General features: G+C 38.8%; 1 protein-coding gene across 3 annotated transcripts in view; it reads right to left on the reverse strand.

Moving 5' to 3' along the window:
• LOC101759659 (WASH complex subunit 5) overlaps positions 1 to 14,920 on the reverse strand; it is a 15,734-nt gene extending 814 nt beyond the window's left edge. The window contains exons 1-29 of one of the 3 annotated variants that reach the window (XM_004975410.4): positions 14,639 to 14,918; positions 14,313 to 14,487; positions 13,469 to 14,137; positions 13,223 to 13,360; positions 12,979 to 13,077; positions 12,762 to 12,887; positions 12,507 to 12,569; positions 12,291 to 12,383; positions 11,754 to 11,864; positions 11,423 to 11,586; positions 10,305 to 10,383; positions 9,994 to 10,098; positions 9,480 to 9,536; positions 8,858 to 8,902; positions 8,239 to 8,323; positions 7,763 to 7,836; positions 6,831 to 6,905; positions 6,645 to 6,732; positions 5,742 to 5,814; positions 5,155 to 5,214; positions 4,695 to 4,788; positions 3,975 to 4,073; positions 2,174 to 2,284; positions 1,574 to 1,648; positions 1,331 to 1,486; positions 1,159 to 1,239; positions 1,010 to 1,072; positions 852 to 935; positions 388 to 557 (exon numbers count right to left, since the gene is read on the reverse strand). In XM_004975410.4, the coding sequence (XP_004975467.2) occupies positions 447 to 557; positions 852 to 935; positions 1,010 to 1,072; positions 1,159 to 1,239; positions 1,331 to 1,486; positions 1,574 to 1,648; positions 2,174 to 2,284; positions 3,975 to 4,073; positions 4,695 to 4,788; positions 5,155 to 5,214; positions 5,742 to 5,814; positions 6,645 to 6,732; positions 6,831 to 6,905; positions 7,763 to 7,836; positions 8,239 to 8,323; positions 8,858 to 8,902; positions 9,480 to 9,536; positions 9,994 to 10,098; positions 10,305 to 10,383; positions 11,423 to 11,586; positions 11,754 to 11,864; positions 12,291 to 12,383; positions 12,507 to 12,569; positions 12,762 to 12,887; positions 12,979 to 13,077; positions 13,223 to 13,360; positions 13,469 to 14,137; positions 14,313 to 14,487; positions 14,639 to 14,817 (3,432 nt within the window). In that variant the 5' untranslated portion in view covers positions 14,818 to 14,918 and the 3' untranslated portion in view covers positions 388 to 446. Of the gene's footprint in view, positions 1 to 387; positions 558 to 851; positions 936 to 1,009; positions 1,073 to 1,158; positions 1,240 to 1,330; positions 1,519 to 1,573; positions 1,649 to 2,173; positions 2,285 to 3,974; positions 4,074 to 4,694; positions 4,789 to 5,154; positions 5,215 to 5,741; positions 5,815 to 6,644; positions 6,733 to 6,830; positions 6,906 to 7,762; positions 7,837 to 8,238; positions 8,324 to 8,857; positions 8,903 to 9,479; positions 9,537 to 9,993; positions 10,099 to 10,304; positions 10,384 to 11,422; positions 11,587 to 11,753; positions 11,865 to 12,290; positions 12,384 to 12,506; positions 12,570 to 12,761; positions 12,888 to 12,978; positions 13,078 to 13,222; positions 13,361 to 13,468; positions 14,138 to 14,312; positions 14,488 to 14,638 lie in introns of those variants that run through there. The other 2 variants (XM_022828666.1, XM_022828667.1) reach the window with 2 other exon arrangements.
• Between the last annotated feature and the right edge of the window lie 1,343 nt (positions 14,921 to 16,263).

The following is a 16,263-nucleotide window of genomic DNA, read 5'->3' on the forward strand; positions in this document are numbered from 1 at the left end:
TCACCTAGAATCTTAGTTGGCTTTAGTAAAAGGAGCCAATAGTAAGATTTAATTGATGGACAAGTTATCTTGTGTTTCTAGAAAATCTTTCGAGAAAAAGTAGTGGACGCTCTAATAGAAGCCTCACATATTATTAGTAATAGTAAAATATAAATGCAAAGGAGCAAGAATCTTGGCTCCAGTCCAATACCGGGACAATTGGTTAATGAAAGCGTGACGCGATGAACGAAGTCCGCATCAAGCATCAATGGGCGACTGGGGCATCCCGCATCTGGAGGGTATATTCCCTCGTAGGGATGTCCCCGTCCCACCTGTCCTCCAACCAAACGCGGGACGAAGTGGGATCGTCCCGTCCCGTCCCACTTCGTCCTCGCAACCAAACGCACCCTAATATCCTGAGCTCTGTGCTTTGCTTAACTATGTTCAAGTGTACAGCAACAGAAGATTCATGACTGGAGGATAGCAAGAGCAGAAGCGGGCAAGCACGACTCGACTACATCCCCTGAGACGTCCATGTACTTGCATAAGGACATCAACCAAAACACTGCCTTTGGCGCCTGTAAAAAAAATTCAACGTAAGATCAATAACAGATTTATTAAATATTGGCAAAGAAAAGGTAACATAAGTGACTAGATGGATTTCTTGACTCAATAAAACACTATCAGTTAAATGTACCACCCATTGTGGGGATATTATCATCTAGAATCAATAAATGATAGTATCCCATATCCAGTACAGTACTTGACAAATGATGTACAAGTTCTGTTCTTAAAGATAAAACATGGGGGTTGGCACAAGAAAACCACGATAAATGCTTTGACAAGGATAGAGATGTTAGAACAGCTACAACCTCAGAAGAATGAGTAGCTCCCTTGGGTGTTTCAGTAGTGGCATTGAATGCAGCTTCTGCCGTCCGTATGTACTGAACCATGAACTGAAACCCAAATAGGTCAAATTTCTGTCCTGGGTTTGTGTCTGAGAAAGGATTGTGAGACAAGAATAGGATACCTGAATATACTGGGTCATGTAGAAAGAATCAAACTGCCGCAAGATTGTACCAAGCCCTATGATCTAGCAGAAGGAAAATTCTGATTACTTAGTGAGAGAACACAATGCAGTAATGCACTATTCAGATACGGTGAACCTGAGTTGCATACCACGGCAGAGAAATCAGCCGTGGACCTCTTTAATGGGCTTGTCAAATTGCCTAGATGAACATCAAGCACATATCTTGACAACTGCATTCAGCCAAATAAACATATTATTTTCATGGGTTTATTCAAGATATGGTCTCAATTCGCAGCATTTCAAAATTGCTCATGAACAAACCTGTGATATTGAAAAGAGGGACAGCAATCTGGTCAGGAACATTGGAGGGTCTTCTGAGATATAGATAACTTGGAAAGGTGAAAACAAACCACAAAAGTTCTGCTTCTCTTTTATATTGTGCAGAAAGAATCTCACAGTTTCATCCTCATCTCCTCTCTGCATGGATGATCATGCCACCAAATCACAACCTATGAATACCAGATATACAATGAAGTTGATTTGTTGGGCACTGCCAAAACTGACCTCAAACACTCTTTTATGCATATAAAGTGAAGACACCAAGACCTCAACAGCCGAGGTTATAGTGTTTGCTTTGATCTGCCGGAGACATCACCAAACAAGATTTAGAAGGAAAGAATAAGAGCTATGTACAGAACAAAGGGAAACATACATAATTTTATAAAACTACAAATCAAGCTGTGGATGTGAATGCTTCTGACACAATGCATAATCAAAGAGCACATATGAGAGCAAATCCTGATTCACAATCATGGTTCAATTTAGTGGCTTCAGAAAAAGTCCTGGCTCTAGGATCGTTACAGCCACTGTACTGCTAACAGATAGGATTATTACGCACTTTAAGTTTGCACATAAATTTGATCAAACTCTAACCACTCTGATTCTGTCTGCAAGGAAAGGTTCGAGTTTGAAACTAAAAACCTAGGCTCGTTAATGTTCTCCTGGTCCACACCTAGGGAGTTATTGATGGTAACCATCCAGTTACTGCCATGATGCTAAGACCTCATTGCATCGAGAACTAGAATCTCCCATGAGTGCCATCAGATGGCCTTGGGAGATGTTTAGGCTGTGGTAAAATAGAAGGTTGGCCTTAAATTTCCTTACCTTGCATGCTGATCTCAGTTTGAAGGATATAAGAGTCCGAACCAACTGCAGTTGTCCAATTGTAGCCAATTTCTCAACTAGTGACCCCCATGATGAGTGCAACATCTTCACCTATGAAAAACATAGAACTGACTGTAAGTTACTATAAATCACATAAATAGGTATTTCTTTAATGACTAAACCAGTGTAGTTTACACAGTTGCACTTCACACCGGATTCAACATGGACTAATGCTATACCAGCAAAAAAAGTTCACATATATTATTCAGTTAAGTTCAAATAGGCAGTAAATAGTACAGATACACATTATTGTTGACTTTTTAATATTTTCCTCAACAAATCCTACCATATGAATGTAGAAAAAATTGCAAAAGTAATGCAATCCTTTCAAGAACTAAAATAGTACATTTATTTTCCCAGCTTAGGATTGTAAAGGCAAAATAGGTATTTTGGTCCCTCAACTTTTCCCTAAGAGTCAAGTTCGTCCCTCAACTTTCAAATCGGCCAATCTAGTCCCTCAATTTTTATTTTTGGGTCAAACTCGTCCTTGTGCTATGTGGCGCTCCATAGTGGCATGAGACTAATGAGAAAAGACATTTTTGCCCTTAGTTCCTTCCTCTTTGCTCTTAACTGACTTTTAGGGTAGGTAAGGTAGTATAGCCGGTATTGTTCTACAAGTGCTGATTGAAGTACACGAATATTACTATTACCGTGACCAATAACATAAAAGGGCTCCCTACTAAGGGAAAAAAACTAACCTGATAGGCATCCTTCTGATTTTGTTTCAATGAAGGTCATCTTGGGTTTTCAACAAGACCAAAATAATTACAGGTTTTCATCGACCTACAGAGTTCTACCATGTACCATTGCACCGCGCAATGTTTTAATAAATCATTCCATAAACAAAACTTTGAAACACCGCACTTCGTTTTCAGATTTTGAAACACAAAGCACCAGCTTGGCAGCTTCCCTCCATTGCAATTACAGTTCATAAAATAGGGCTAGGTGTGTGTTGGGTCTTCACGTTCTTACTTTTGAAACAGACCATTCTACAAGCCAACAAAAAAGGGAATTGCGATAGTAAATTAATTAAAAACACCATTACTATTTACACCCTAAGACTTTGTTTTCTAGTGTACTGGCTTAGCTTAGTCATAGTAGAAGAGGGGGAAAACTATGCCTTATTTTGTTGCGAGTGTGACTTGTGTATCTCGAAGCAGTATACAAGCACTCCATTTCACCTTTGTCCACAAGTGTAATATGTACAACGTGGATGTGACGTGAGCACCTAAAGTCTGGAGTGAGAGTTGAGAGAGTTCAACTAGACGATTACCATGACGCCGGCGAACTCAGCCGCTCCAGCCACGATGTCGTACCGGAGTGCCGGTAGAAATTGAGGAGGGGAAGGAGCCAAGGGTAAAATATGTATTTTCGCATCAGTCTCATGCTATCATGGAGAGCTACATTAGTACAAGGATGTGTTTGACCCAAATATGAAAGTTGAGGGACTAAATTGGCCGATTTGAAAGTTGAAGGACGAACTCGATCCTCGAGCAAAGTTTAGGGATCAAAACACCTAGGATACCAACTAAACAGTTTACAGATTCATTTTCAATAAAATTATTTTAATGTAGACATTTGTGCCTGGTACCACCCAACAAACCAGAAGAGACTGAAGGCAAATAGACTAAAGCAAAGAAACTGCATAGTTGTGCATGAAAACTAATGGGCCACATGTAGGTTTCAATTATGACAGAATTACAGAAAGCATAGAGTTTCCAAGCATAATTTGCAAGTATACCATTTGCTTATATGATAACCAACCCATCAGGGGAATAGACATAGGAGGGCCCAGAAGATCATCCATCTTGGTTAGATCCCCCTGGCGTTTAGCATCAACCTGAAGGCAAATGTTGCAATCAACAGAAATTCAGAATAAAATCAGAAGTTTCATTATCTTTTTTCTCAACATTAAGAAGAGTTGTGCATCATTGTATTAAGAAGAAAAGTATATAAACGCACCCCACTCCCCATCTGTCGGGGATAGATCCCCAGTACCCGCAAGGAAGGAAGAAGACGGACTCCTACTAGGATTCCTCTGTAATCCTACGAGAACTCATACCATGTAATCCTATTAGGACTCCTACCTTATAACTAACTAGTAATCCCACCCCCTAGAGTATATAAAGGAGGACAGGGGTCCCTAGATCGGTAGACCAAGATCTCATAGAACCACAACAGAGGATCAAATCCTCCACACCAAACAACACCCAAGCACAGGGCGCAATATACAACACCCCAAACAGGACGTAGAGTATTACGCTACTCTAGCGGCCCGAACCTGTATAAATCTGTGTCTTGTGTCCTCGCTTTTACCTTCGAGTTCCAGGTCCGACGATCCCCCACCAACCAATCTACTACCTCGGGATACCCCTCGGTAGGTTGCCGGGTATAAAACACCGACACCACCCCCATAGAAGTTTCAATATCTGTAAGTTGTGTCTTGTATTATAAAGCATACCAAAGTATGTAAACCTTTCACTGTATTCTCCATGCTATGCTTTATGAGTATGTGTACCAATGAGTCCAAGCATGCTAACCCAACCTGTCCCACACTGCAAAATAAGCACACTTGCATGTCAGGTCCCCCGAGCCAAACATAGAATCAAGTATGTCTTTCTAGTAGAGAGCAGCATAACATAAATATGATAAATATTAGGCAAGGAGAAGAAAATTTCGAATTTATCAAGGATCTGATATGTCCAGATTAAACCACCGCATAATCCAATAGCAAGCAAACAGTCATCTTAGGATATGTTTGGGTAGACAGAGACTCAAATCCCCTCAGACAGGTAGGAAAATTAGTTCATTTTCCTTACCATGGGCACAAGCACACCATTGTGTCATTGCATAAAATGATAAAAATACAAAAACGAGATGTTATCATAAATACTAGATAAAAACCAAAGATTAGATGTTACCATAATTCCAGAAGATTAAAAAAGCGCATACCAAGCAATTCATGTCCTCCTGCATCAAACCTGGAGAAGAATATCACTGTCAACAAGTAAAAAACACATAAAGGAGAAAAAGATAAATCAAAGATCGTTGAAACAAATTGTAGCAAGATTTGGAAAATGATATTGGAAATGCCTTGCAGCCTTCAGAAAGAAATAACTATCAATCATACCTAGTTCCATTGCAACAGAAAAACCACATTTCAGTATACTGGTTCTATGGCAATTTCAGATATATCTGGATTACGAATTGAAGTTTGTGTATATTTAAATGTCTACTAAGCCAACAATTTATGTATTGTGCAAAGAAAAATCAGCTCCATATAAATCCATAAGCATCCAGGCACTTGATGTCATTATACCTATGCATTAGGACTTATGAATGTGTTCCAAAATTGTGGATGTACTGGGAACTGCTTCTGTTATGTAGCTATTGTACGGTTTTTTTTTCCTACCTTAATGAAATGGCATGCAGCTCTCCTGCGTCGTTCGAGGAAAAAGTAGTAGGTATTGTGTAGAAATAGTACACAACGTAATAAAACAACACTTACCAACCAATCATGGCCTCTATAAACATGGAATGCGATGGATTCGTCAACCGAACTATATGTTGCAGCAAGTTGCCTGCAATTTAATGGCATTCAACACCATGAACACAAAGAAAATGTTCTGGCACAATTCGTGCTTATTCTAAACTGTGTAAAAGTGTGTGTTTTATTCAAATTTCAAAGTTCGGCAGCATCTTTAATGTTCATTTTGTATTTCAACAATATTATTACATGAGGGCTCATTGCCTCCTTTAACAGCAATTTTCCAGTAACTTTAAAATCTTTGAATTCTAAAAGAAGGGCTTTACAAGAAAAGATTGATGAATTCAATCTAACCTAACCCAAAAGATTCTGGAGTGAAGACAGTGAGAAAGTCAAAAAGAATTATATGCCTTATATTTTTTTAAATGGAGGCAGTATGATGAAATCACTCATTACAATGCAGGTAGCACTAACTGGTGTAACAATAGTACCATAAAGCTGAACTTCTGCTATCCAAAGAGTGCAAAAACTTGCATGGGACTGGCAAATTTTCCAATAATAAATGTGTCATCTTGGTGTAGAGTTCTAGCAAACTAACATCGACATTGAGTAACCACTAAGGTGCAGAAAACAGCCATCTTGTATGCACCATAGCCATGGTCTACTTGATGACAAGAGGCAGAGATTAGGGGTTGACTAAAATGCATGATGAAGGCTGCCATCCTTGGTACCATCGATGAGTAATGATACCATGGCTACGCACTTGGTAATTGCTAAAATGCAAATGTTCCTAACTTGCAGCAAGAAATAACTTCTGCTATTGGTGGCTAAAGGGACAACAACCGTGCTTTACTATGCACAAATGTCACTAGTGAAACCTACAAGAAACAAGCTTCTTTGACAGATATGGATCTAAAACATTACCAAAAAATGTGCTTGGGCTGTACACATTATTCAACTGTTTCACCACATTAGCTGATTTTTGCATGCATGCCATAAGCTCCAGAAACTCCTATCAGAAACTCAAGGAAAAAAATGAAAATAAGAATAATATAATGACTAATCTGTCAAATTAAACAACAACGCTAATTAGGGATGATCCTGGCATACTTTTTTAGCACATTGTTCCAGCACAGTTGTGAATGTTTCTTGCCAGATTGAGCTCCCATCAATGTGCAGTATATCCTGCAATGCATTAAACAAAAGAAGCATCATATTCGGCAACTCATGAATAGAAAAACTAAGGCATGAACTTAACTAATTATGTCATCATTCCCTGGTATGCTGCTAAATGTCTCGCAACTCTGTGTCCTGGAGTCAAGTGACTCTCACTCACTTGCCATGTACAAAGGGCAATTTCAACCTTGTGTACCTATCCTTCTACGGGGCTGATTGTAACACTTAACACTTGTGCCAATGCTCTAAAAAAGGGCGTACCCAGTACGAAAGCTCCCACACAAGGTGGGGTCTGGGGAAGGGAATTCCTAGACAGCCTTACCCTTGCAAAATTCTTTTAAAATTCTGCAAAGAGGCTGGTTCGAACCCAGGACCTCCAGGCCACACTTAACACTTGTGCCAATGCTCTACCTTATGAAAAAAGTTCACCATTTCTACAGCAAAGTTAGCACTTCTTTAATAAGAACTCGATGTTGGATGCAACCAAACCAAACATTAATTTCAAAAGCAAACACTTAATTCATATTGATTTGAAAATGAGCTAACACAATGTTGGGATAAAATCTAATACTGTTGTTGATCTAATCTGTAATTGATCATGGCCAATAAACAAACCTCGCTGATCACTAGAAGGCAGCCACTTTGGATGATAAATACAAAATAACGTAACTCTTGAGGCTGTGTAAAAGACTATACAGCGTGGATGGATCTATTGCATAAAGGTCAACATGATCCTGTGCATCTTAAATAGGAAAAAAAGATAATGTGAAACGGAACCACATAATTTCCAGGTGTCTGACAGTAACTGAAATAATTGTAATCGATAAATTTCTAAATGAAAGTAAAATAAGAAGTGAAATAATCACCTCAAGGAACTCCATCCTCTGCATCTGGGAAAACATAAAATTTGACAAAGAGTTGAGGTTGCTCTCCATATCACCTGCCAGCAGTGTAGCTTAGACAACACAGCTAATCCAGTTAATCCAAAGTAAAGCTACAAGCAACAAATTATACATGTAGTTCCTAAAAGGATGGCATATATATGTGTATATTATCTGCTGATAAATAGCTGCCGTCTCATTGAAATAACAGTGAATATCCAGCACTAATTGCTGCCTTATTCACACCTTCAGGAGGAGGCTCGCAGCACAATATAAGATTACAGAGTCATACTTCCGGTTAATTTGAAGCTGGTTCATTTTTCAGTACATGTGTAGTAGTAAGGATTAAGTGGTAAACTTCTAAAAAAAGGATTAAGTGGTAACATGTAGACTTAACAAAAACAGTAATAATATGTGCTCACAATAGTCAAATAGCAAGTTAACGTAAGTCAACTTCGTACCATAAGATGATAAGTATTTCAGTTTTCTTTCTAGCTGAATCGCTAGTTCCTTTTTTATCGCCTGCTTGAGCCATCCACCTAAATTCTTCATATGAGATAGGATGCACAAAATCATCAGCAGTGAAAAGAGGGGAAAAGACAAAATGAAAACGAGAAGCATGCCACAAAGTTGAATTATCTGTAATCTTGCAGAATAACTACCATATCCAAATCGACATTCTCAATCTTAAAACACATAAATTTGCAGGCTGGTTACTATTCAGCCCAATTGTTATGCTTGACATAGCCAACTAAGTGTAAATTGAATATATTTGTTAACATACCTTAATGTTCGCAGAAAAAAATGCATACTTGTTGTGCCAGCAAAATGAAAGCCCCCCATACCGTACAGAACTACAGATCGTATGCAAGCATCATGAAACACTCTAATGCACTAAGCCACTAACAAGTTAAAATGATATCACTCATGGCCTTCAACTTCCTAACATTGGTTTGAGCAGTTTAATATCAAAATGAATTATTATCAAACTAATATGAGCAAAGACAAGTGCGCATTCAGCTTGAAAAATAAAATAAGGTAGGGCCATTGAAGTTAAAATGATCAGAGAGAACGGCGCACCAGGTTCATAAGGTCATCAAAGTTGTTTGACATATTCCCAAGGCCCTGCATTGTACATAGAAGATTCCAGTAGCGTGTAAGTGAAACAAAAAATCACAGAACATGGTAAATATCTCAAAGTCAATTGACAAGAGCTCAAGAAGGCATTACTGGATACAATTTTTTCATCAAAAGAGTTGGAAGATGGTTTCCATACTAAACTATTTTTTTTTCTCGAACATGCAGGAGAATTGAGTGTCATTTCATTAAAAAGAAGTGAGAAAACAGTACAAACAAGAACCACCACAGCTACTCAAAACTTAGCTTACAGGCGCACCGCTTAAAATAAAAAGGCGACCAATTACCTTACATGGTCTAAGAACCAGAGGCAAGCGACCTTGACAACAACCCTCTAAGCTCATCTGCTCCAGCCATACTAAACTATCATGCTTCTCAAATTGTGGTTCTTTATGAAAGCTGGTTAAAAATGATATGGTGGGAAAACGGAGATGACACACATACGATTTCTCCTTGCATTAGTGACTGTGAATGAAGGCAGTCGTACACAGGTTGTACACTTGTACTCAATCTGTCGTACGTGTAGCATTATACGGTGGAAAATAATGCAGAGAGAATTAAGTACCTCAGAAATAATGCATAATTTGGCAGCCTGCCGTGCTTGACATAGTTGCTGATCCATCTGTGAACAAAAAGAGCGACACTGTCAAATTATTGCCAAACAACCTAATAAATGCCGGTGAACCTACTCTACCAAGACGCATTATTGCACCATACTGTGACCTCCAGTCTGAAACAAATTGATAAGGTAGGACTAGGGATAGCAGGAAGGACCGACTAGTCGTCCTCCCTCTGGAGGCTCTGACTGCTTTTTTGGGTTCTTCTTGCTTGGTTACAACGATCCACCAGGCTCCTCTTATATAGTCAATCCTAATAAATCCATCTAAAGAACCTGCTAACTTAATGTCTAAGCTAATTCCAAGCCAACCAACTAACAAAGGATACTTCTTGCTTTTTCAAGGTTTTAGAACAATAAGTAGGTGATACGCCTTTTATGCCTTAACTATCTTAGAAACTTCTATGTACCAAAAGAATCAGCTAAGTAGAACAAAGTAGAAGGAAAACTACAGGTCCAATACCTGCATGAGCTCTTGCAGTGCTTCCTGATTGATGCGATTTACTGGATGAGTAGGCTGCTCTGCATTTACATAATCCACAGCAGTGGAAATTTTAAGCAATATTTCCTGCCAATTTTGGATGAAAACAGCATAAGTAAATAATGTATCTAATGCTTCCTTATTCATGTGATTCAGTAGGGTAATGGACCACAAACTGCTAAAGTGATCCAACCTTTCTTACACATTAGAAAGTGAAGAGCTTGCTAAATAACATTATAAAGTTAAACAAAATGTTGTGTTTCATTGCCTAGCACCAAAAAGAATGAACTTACCGGGACAATATCCAAAACTGCAAATATCTTAGCTGCATATATTGAAGAATAGTAAGTTGAGATACATTGGAGATCGGGGCTGTCAAGTTTTCAAATTCAAGAAGTAAGATTTACATGTTCCAACAAAATGAGTCCAATAGAACAGCAAAGATGAAGATATACAATGCATAGAGGAGAATACATGTACATTTAAGGGGGAATATTTTTATAGAGCAACAATAATATCAAAGTTCATTATGTATGAAATAATAACTCATGAATCATCCTCCTACTCCTCCAAGTCCGCAGGATGTGGAAATGGACACCTGAAGGTGGTCGGTGGAGGCCTTTTTATTTTATTTTACTCTTTGAGGGAGTGATGCATGGATGTACAGAAAGGTAGAGTTCGTGCTTCAAAATATCAGCCTCATATCTTACAAATTTTCCTGTGTCTCTATTTAAGATTGAAAAAAAATGCAGATTTTTCAAGAAGTGGAGGGGTTGAATCGATATCCTAACTTTTGTGTGTGATATTTTGCATGGATGTACAGAAAGGTGGAGTGGAACAAAACCATTCTGGACAAATCTAGATAATCTTTTCTAAATCACAACAAATATTCAACAAACCTGAAGACTAACAGGGTAAACAGAAGTAAAATATAGCACTAGGATACAACACTTATTAAATTCAATAGCTATGCAGTGTTCAACACGCAGATACAGCTAAACAGGGAATCATTTTAGCAGAAGTGACAAAAATCAAGGTTCCTCCGATTCCCTTCCCATATTTTATCTTTATAAAGTAACCAGCTTCATTTACAAAAGGGGGAAATTAGCTAAACTGCCCGCTGAGAATTTTGGTACTACATAATAACACAGTAAAATGTAGATATTTGTTAAATACAAAAAAGAAAAAAAAACTACGCATCAAAGTGCTAGCATAATTTCATCATAACAATCACCCAAAAATGTAACGGTAACAATGGACTTTGTAACTCTGCTGAATGCATTCAAAGCAAAAACAAATACATCCAATGGTAGCATAGAGAAGAATATTATCTTAGCATTGACAACACTAGTACTGTAGCATATGTTCTGAACTTCTATGACCATGAAAGCGTAAAATGGAGAAGAAAAACCTTTCACACTGCTTGGTTCTTTGGAGAGGTGCACTCAGCCATGATTGAAATTTAAGAAACACCGTATGCAAAAATATTGTTTCCGATGGATCCTGACTGATATTCTTCTTAAGAAGTGTCTCAAACAATGTAAGGTAAACCCATGCATATTTAGCATCAGTAATCTGAGAAAAATATGAGAAATAGCACATAGTTAGAAATGCATTAATTCTAAGAGGATTATTAGCTACACTTTCAGCTTACATGTAGTCAATGACGAACGTATAAATATGATGGTAATGTTTTTGCTCGGGTGAATCCAAATATCAAACAGACAAAAATAAGCTCTTACCACTGACAAAATATTTATTGCTTCTTGGTTTAGGTTAAGGATTTTTATCATATCATGGAGATTCTTCTGTATTTTGGAGAAGCCTTGCTTTATCTGCACGCTCTCTTTGATCTGCATCATTTAGTAAAGAAACTTATTATACAGCTATCTATAACAATGGTCAGTGTTAAAAAAAAAAGTTGACAACCCCATTTCAAAACAGAGGGGGATAATAAATATTGATATAAAAAAGGCTATGTCAAAAGAAACTTGAATCCAATTGCATTCCAACACCGCAGAAAAGGTCTGATGTCTTATAACTAGATTTTAATAATTTCCATCTCCCTTAGTGTTCAACAAAGTTTGGTATTTTCTTGTCTAGTTTTTTCATTTATCCCCCACCCCCCACCCCCACCCCCCTGCACACGAATATCAAATCCAAACCTTAGTTGAAGCCCGAAGTGAACCCTATGTTGTTTTCTTGTGGGAACAGCCCAATATGGTATGCCATCATTATAGTTTTCGAACTAAGAATTAAAGAAGTTGGGAAGCTTCTACCTGGTGGAGCATCTCAATATCTTTAAGTGTAGACAGCACTCGATGGATTGTCCTGCCACAGCTTCCAATTGAAGTATAGTTCAGGGAAATAAGCTGCCAGAAAATAATAAGCACAAGTTAGCAAAATTCAATATGTATAACTCCCAATACTTATATAATAATTGCCAATGCTGGAACCTTCAGTAATTACATGTAAATGGAATGAGCAGTATTAACCTCTGATGACAGGTGCTCCAGCCAGTCTTTCAGGGTCTTGTTCTTGAATTTGCACGATGCAGCCTATTCAAAAGAAGAAAACATAATCATGATTATTGTACTCATTTACATTTTAAGATAAACTCATAACATGATATACGTGTACAGACTCAAACTCAATTCAAGCAATAAGCCCAATAAGTGAAGTAAAAGACTGAGAACAAAGCATCTGCAGATGGATGTCTAGCAAGGTTATATTGGAAGTTTATAACGTACCCAAGTTCCAAGATAGTTCTGAGACAAGTCCTTGATACATTCCAAAGCATCATGCCTCTTTGCATACCACATACTTTCTCTAGTTTTCAATAGTTCAACATTCAATTGCTTCACCTCATACTCAAGCTGTAATATGGAAAATAAATCTGAGGAACGATGGAATCAAATAAGATCATACAAAGCTAAAATATTCAATTTCTCTGAGAAGAACATTCACTCTGGCAGTCTTCAATAAGAGTTGTAACAGATTTCCTTCATCCACTTGCTGCGATGACCCTACAGAGATCACCAGGTCCCTTGCCTTCTTATCACTGGTCTATGAAACAATATGTTAGAAAGTAAAATAACAGAAAGACAAGCATAACACTGGTTTGCTGCTTTGCAAGATTTATAACTTCAATATGATAATGATTAATGAAAAAAAGTAAAATAGTGTTTACAGGAACTAAATAGGGCTTTACCATGCGGTGAAGCAAAAGCCAGCGAAGAGCGAAATTGCATTCTCTAATGACAGAAAGAAGACTCAGAGAATTATCAAGCACATATTCCTTGTTTATGGCATGTATGTGAATATCCAAATCAGCTAGAAAATGAGTAACCTGAAACCAAAAAAAAAAGGAGTGTGACGACACAACTTCAATTCACAACTAAAGTCTGAAACAAGAACTCCTTTGAGAACGATAGATAAAATGTTTTGCTATACTGACCTTCGTATAATGGTGTAGACTAATATCACGAATGGAGGTGGGAGAAAGGCAGGACACTAATGATAACTTTGCTTCTTTGTATGCATCCCAAGAGACAAGTAAATCCACTGAGAAGTGCAAGAATATGGGAACCACCCAATTGTCTTTGAAGAACCGGTCAACAATCTCCCGCATAACCAAACCTCTATGCAGAAGGTCATCAGAATAAAACAACATGACATACAGATGTCCACCTTGCAAGGACAGAGCTGCAGTTCGATGCTGCGGATCAGGATAGAACCGGATGTTGTTGTAGACATCCCCGTTCCTCAAGCAAGTTATGACAGCATCCACAACAGGCTCGGGAAAAGGAAACCTCCTGAGTAGGTCCTCAGGCTTCTGAATAGAAATAATATCCGAGCTAAATGGTGATGAACCAAAAGTAGCAGACGTAGCAGGGGTAGGCACGTGCCGGCGACATAGCTCACATATCCGCTCCAGATTTGGGTAGTTAAAACAGCGGTCATACCGCAGGTGCGCCACAAGGAGCTTCTCACGCAGCAACCCGCCAATTTTGTGTTCCATTAGCAGAATCATGCATCCGAACAGCGCCATCGACTCCACAAGTAACTGGCATGCGCAGTTGTTCTCCAACACATGATCCAATGTGCAATGCACATATAGCCCTTCCTAAGCAAGAAAGAGCCCTCATTTAGTGAATTAGTGTCATTAAAACTGGGACGGGGTGGCATCATGTTCAATGTTCTGTTCATAAAAATATTTACCAACAATAGCATCATTCGTTTACGACGAATTACGAGTTATGAGTACAGTTAGCAACGGAGAGAGGAAAGTGTAGCCTAACCTGCAGGTCATTCAGGTAATTGCAGAGCTCCTCGTGGTAAGTGACGGCACCATCCAGCAAGGAGAAGAACCTCTGCATGTACGGGGCGCAGGACTCACGGAGCTGATCTTCCAGCGCCTCCAGCTCGATGTTGCCCTCGACCCTCGACTCGAAATCGCCTGGGGAATCGAGGTACCTGTTCCGCGGGCGAAGTGAAATGTCAGTTGAAACTATGGTCGCTACTGGACATTTGAGGAGTTTCTATCTAGTAAAAGGAGGAGAATTGACGCAAGTGCACTTTCGGATTGCGTTGGTACTGCATTTTATCGAAGAGAGAGAGGGGTCACCGGAAGTCGAAGAGGACGGAGTCGAAGCGGCGGTCGGCGAACTGGGGAGGGGCGCGGTCGGCGAGCAGGAGCAACTCGGCGATGAGGGCCTCCGCGCGGGCGCAGAAACCGAGGAGCTCCGGGAAGTCGCCGCCGACGGCGGTGGAGGCGGCCGGTCGGCTTGGGCCCGGCTCCTCCATAACTGGTTTAGCTCGAGGGCTCGGGTCAGATCGGTCGGGAACTTGGTAAGATGATCGCCCAGAGCGAGAGGTGAAGTGGCAACGGGTGCTAAAGGAACACCGTCGCTCGTGCTTTGGATTCACCCTGAACTCCTGAAGACCTTCTTTATGGCTCTTTAATTTAATTTTAAATATGAAGCGATTCTGCCGATATTTATTAGGAAAAACTACTTTTTAAGTTTCCAACGTGTTAATTTATTCTAGGGCCACGGAATCAGCCTAACATCACTTTTAAAAAAATTTGTTTGGCTAACTCCTCCTAGATTCAGCAGAAAACTATACTACACATATCCTAAAAATCAGAATATTTTCCCCGTTTTATTTTCTTTATGTGGAGACAATATGCAGCAGAAAGACATACACAGCTACTATAGCAAAATGTTGTGTGTAGGGATGGACCAAACGAAGCTGCACGTTAAAAGATCCATGCTCCCTTCCCCCTCTCACGACACATTCTCATCGATCCTGTACAATAGTTCTATAGCTAAAATGCAAATTTTATTATAATTTCTAAAACATTACATTTTATTACAGTTTCTAAAAACATTTGCGCGGTTAGATTTTCATTTTCTTAAAATCTTAACTGCTTCTTGGTTTGTCCTCTTTTCCACTAGCAGCAAGATGAATAGTGATATAAATAACACAAATTGCATGATTGTGTTGGAAGCGGTGGAAAAGAACACTTTGTCAAAATTTGTTGTAACTTTTTTCCTATAGTTACTGTTTCGTATTTTCCTTAATATAAATCATGTATAGGATGTTATTGGGTGTCTTTTGTAAAAAGAATCAATCTTTTTTTACTATAACCGGTGGTCCTTGCATTCGCACTAGTTAGCTGTCATTTTAGCTCTTTGGATTGTAGTCAGAAATCATGGCACGTCCGTTCCCTTCATTTCTTGTCGGTTGTAAACGTTTACATAGCATCCACTACCAATCCAGTAAAAAAAACAATACACACAAAACTATTGCCTTCCCTACCCTTTTGTATAATCAAAATCTCTATCATAGATAGATTCTTTTGTGTTTTAATTGAAACATAGCAAATAACCCAGGCTAAAAACTTAGATACCATATACAATTCAACGCATCCACTTTTACTTTCTCACCTGAGCAGTTTGCAAGGGGGCAGCTGGACAATAGTGCATACCAAAGGGGTTCATGTGCCCATGTCTACTATGGAGTAGTAATGCTTAACCACACTAAAATATTGGTACTTAGGCTATAACTTTTGGGTACTTTTGCAAGCTGAAACTCTGTAACTGACTTTAGCACAATTTTAAAAGTATTTATTAATTTTATGTTATATCTCTAGGGATTTTGAAAGAGCATCTAGGCCCCTTGTGGGTTTTATGATTGAATGACAAAAGCAATTAAAAGACTGATGAGCTTGTTGAGCTTTGGCAAGAT

The sequence above is a fragment of the Setaria italica genome, chromosome VII (assembly GCF_000263155.2).
Source record: "Setaria italica strain Yugu1 chromosome VII, Setaria_italica_v2.0, whole genome shotgun sequence".
In the NCBI taxonomy this organism is placed as follows: domain Eukaryota; kingdom Viridiplantae; phylum Streptophyta; class Magnoliopsida; order Poales; family Poaceae; genus Setaria; species Setaria italica.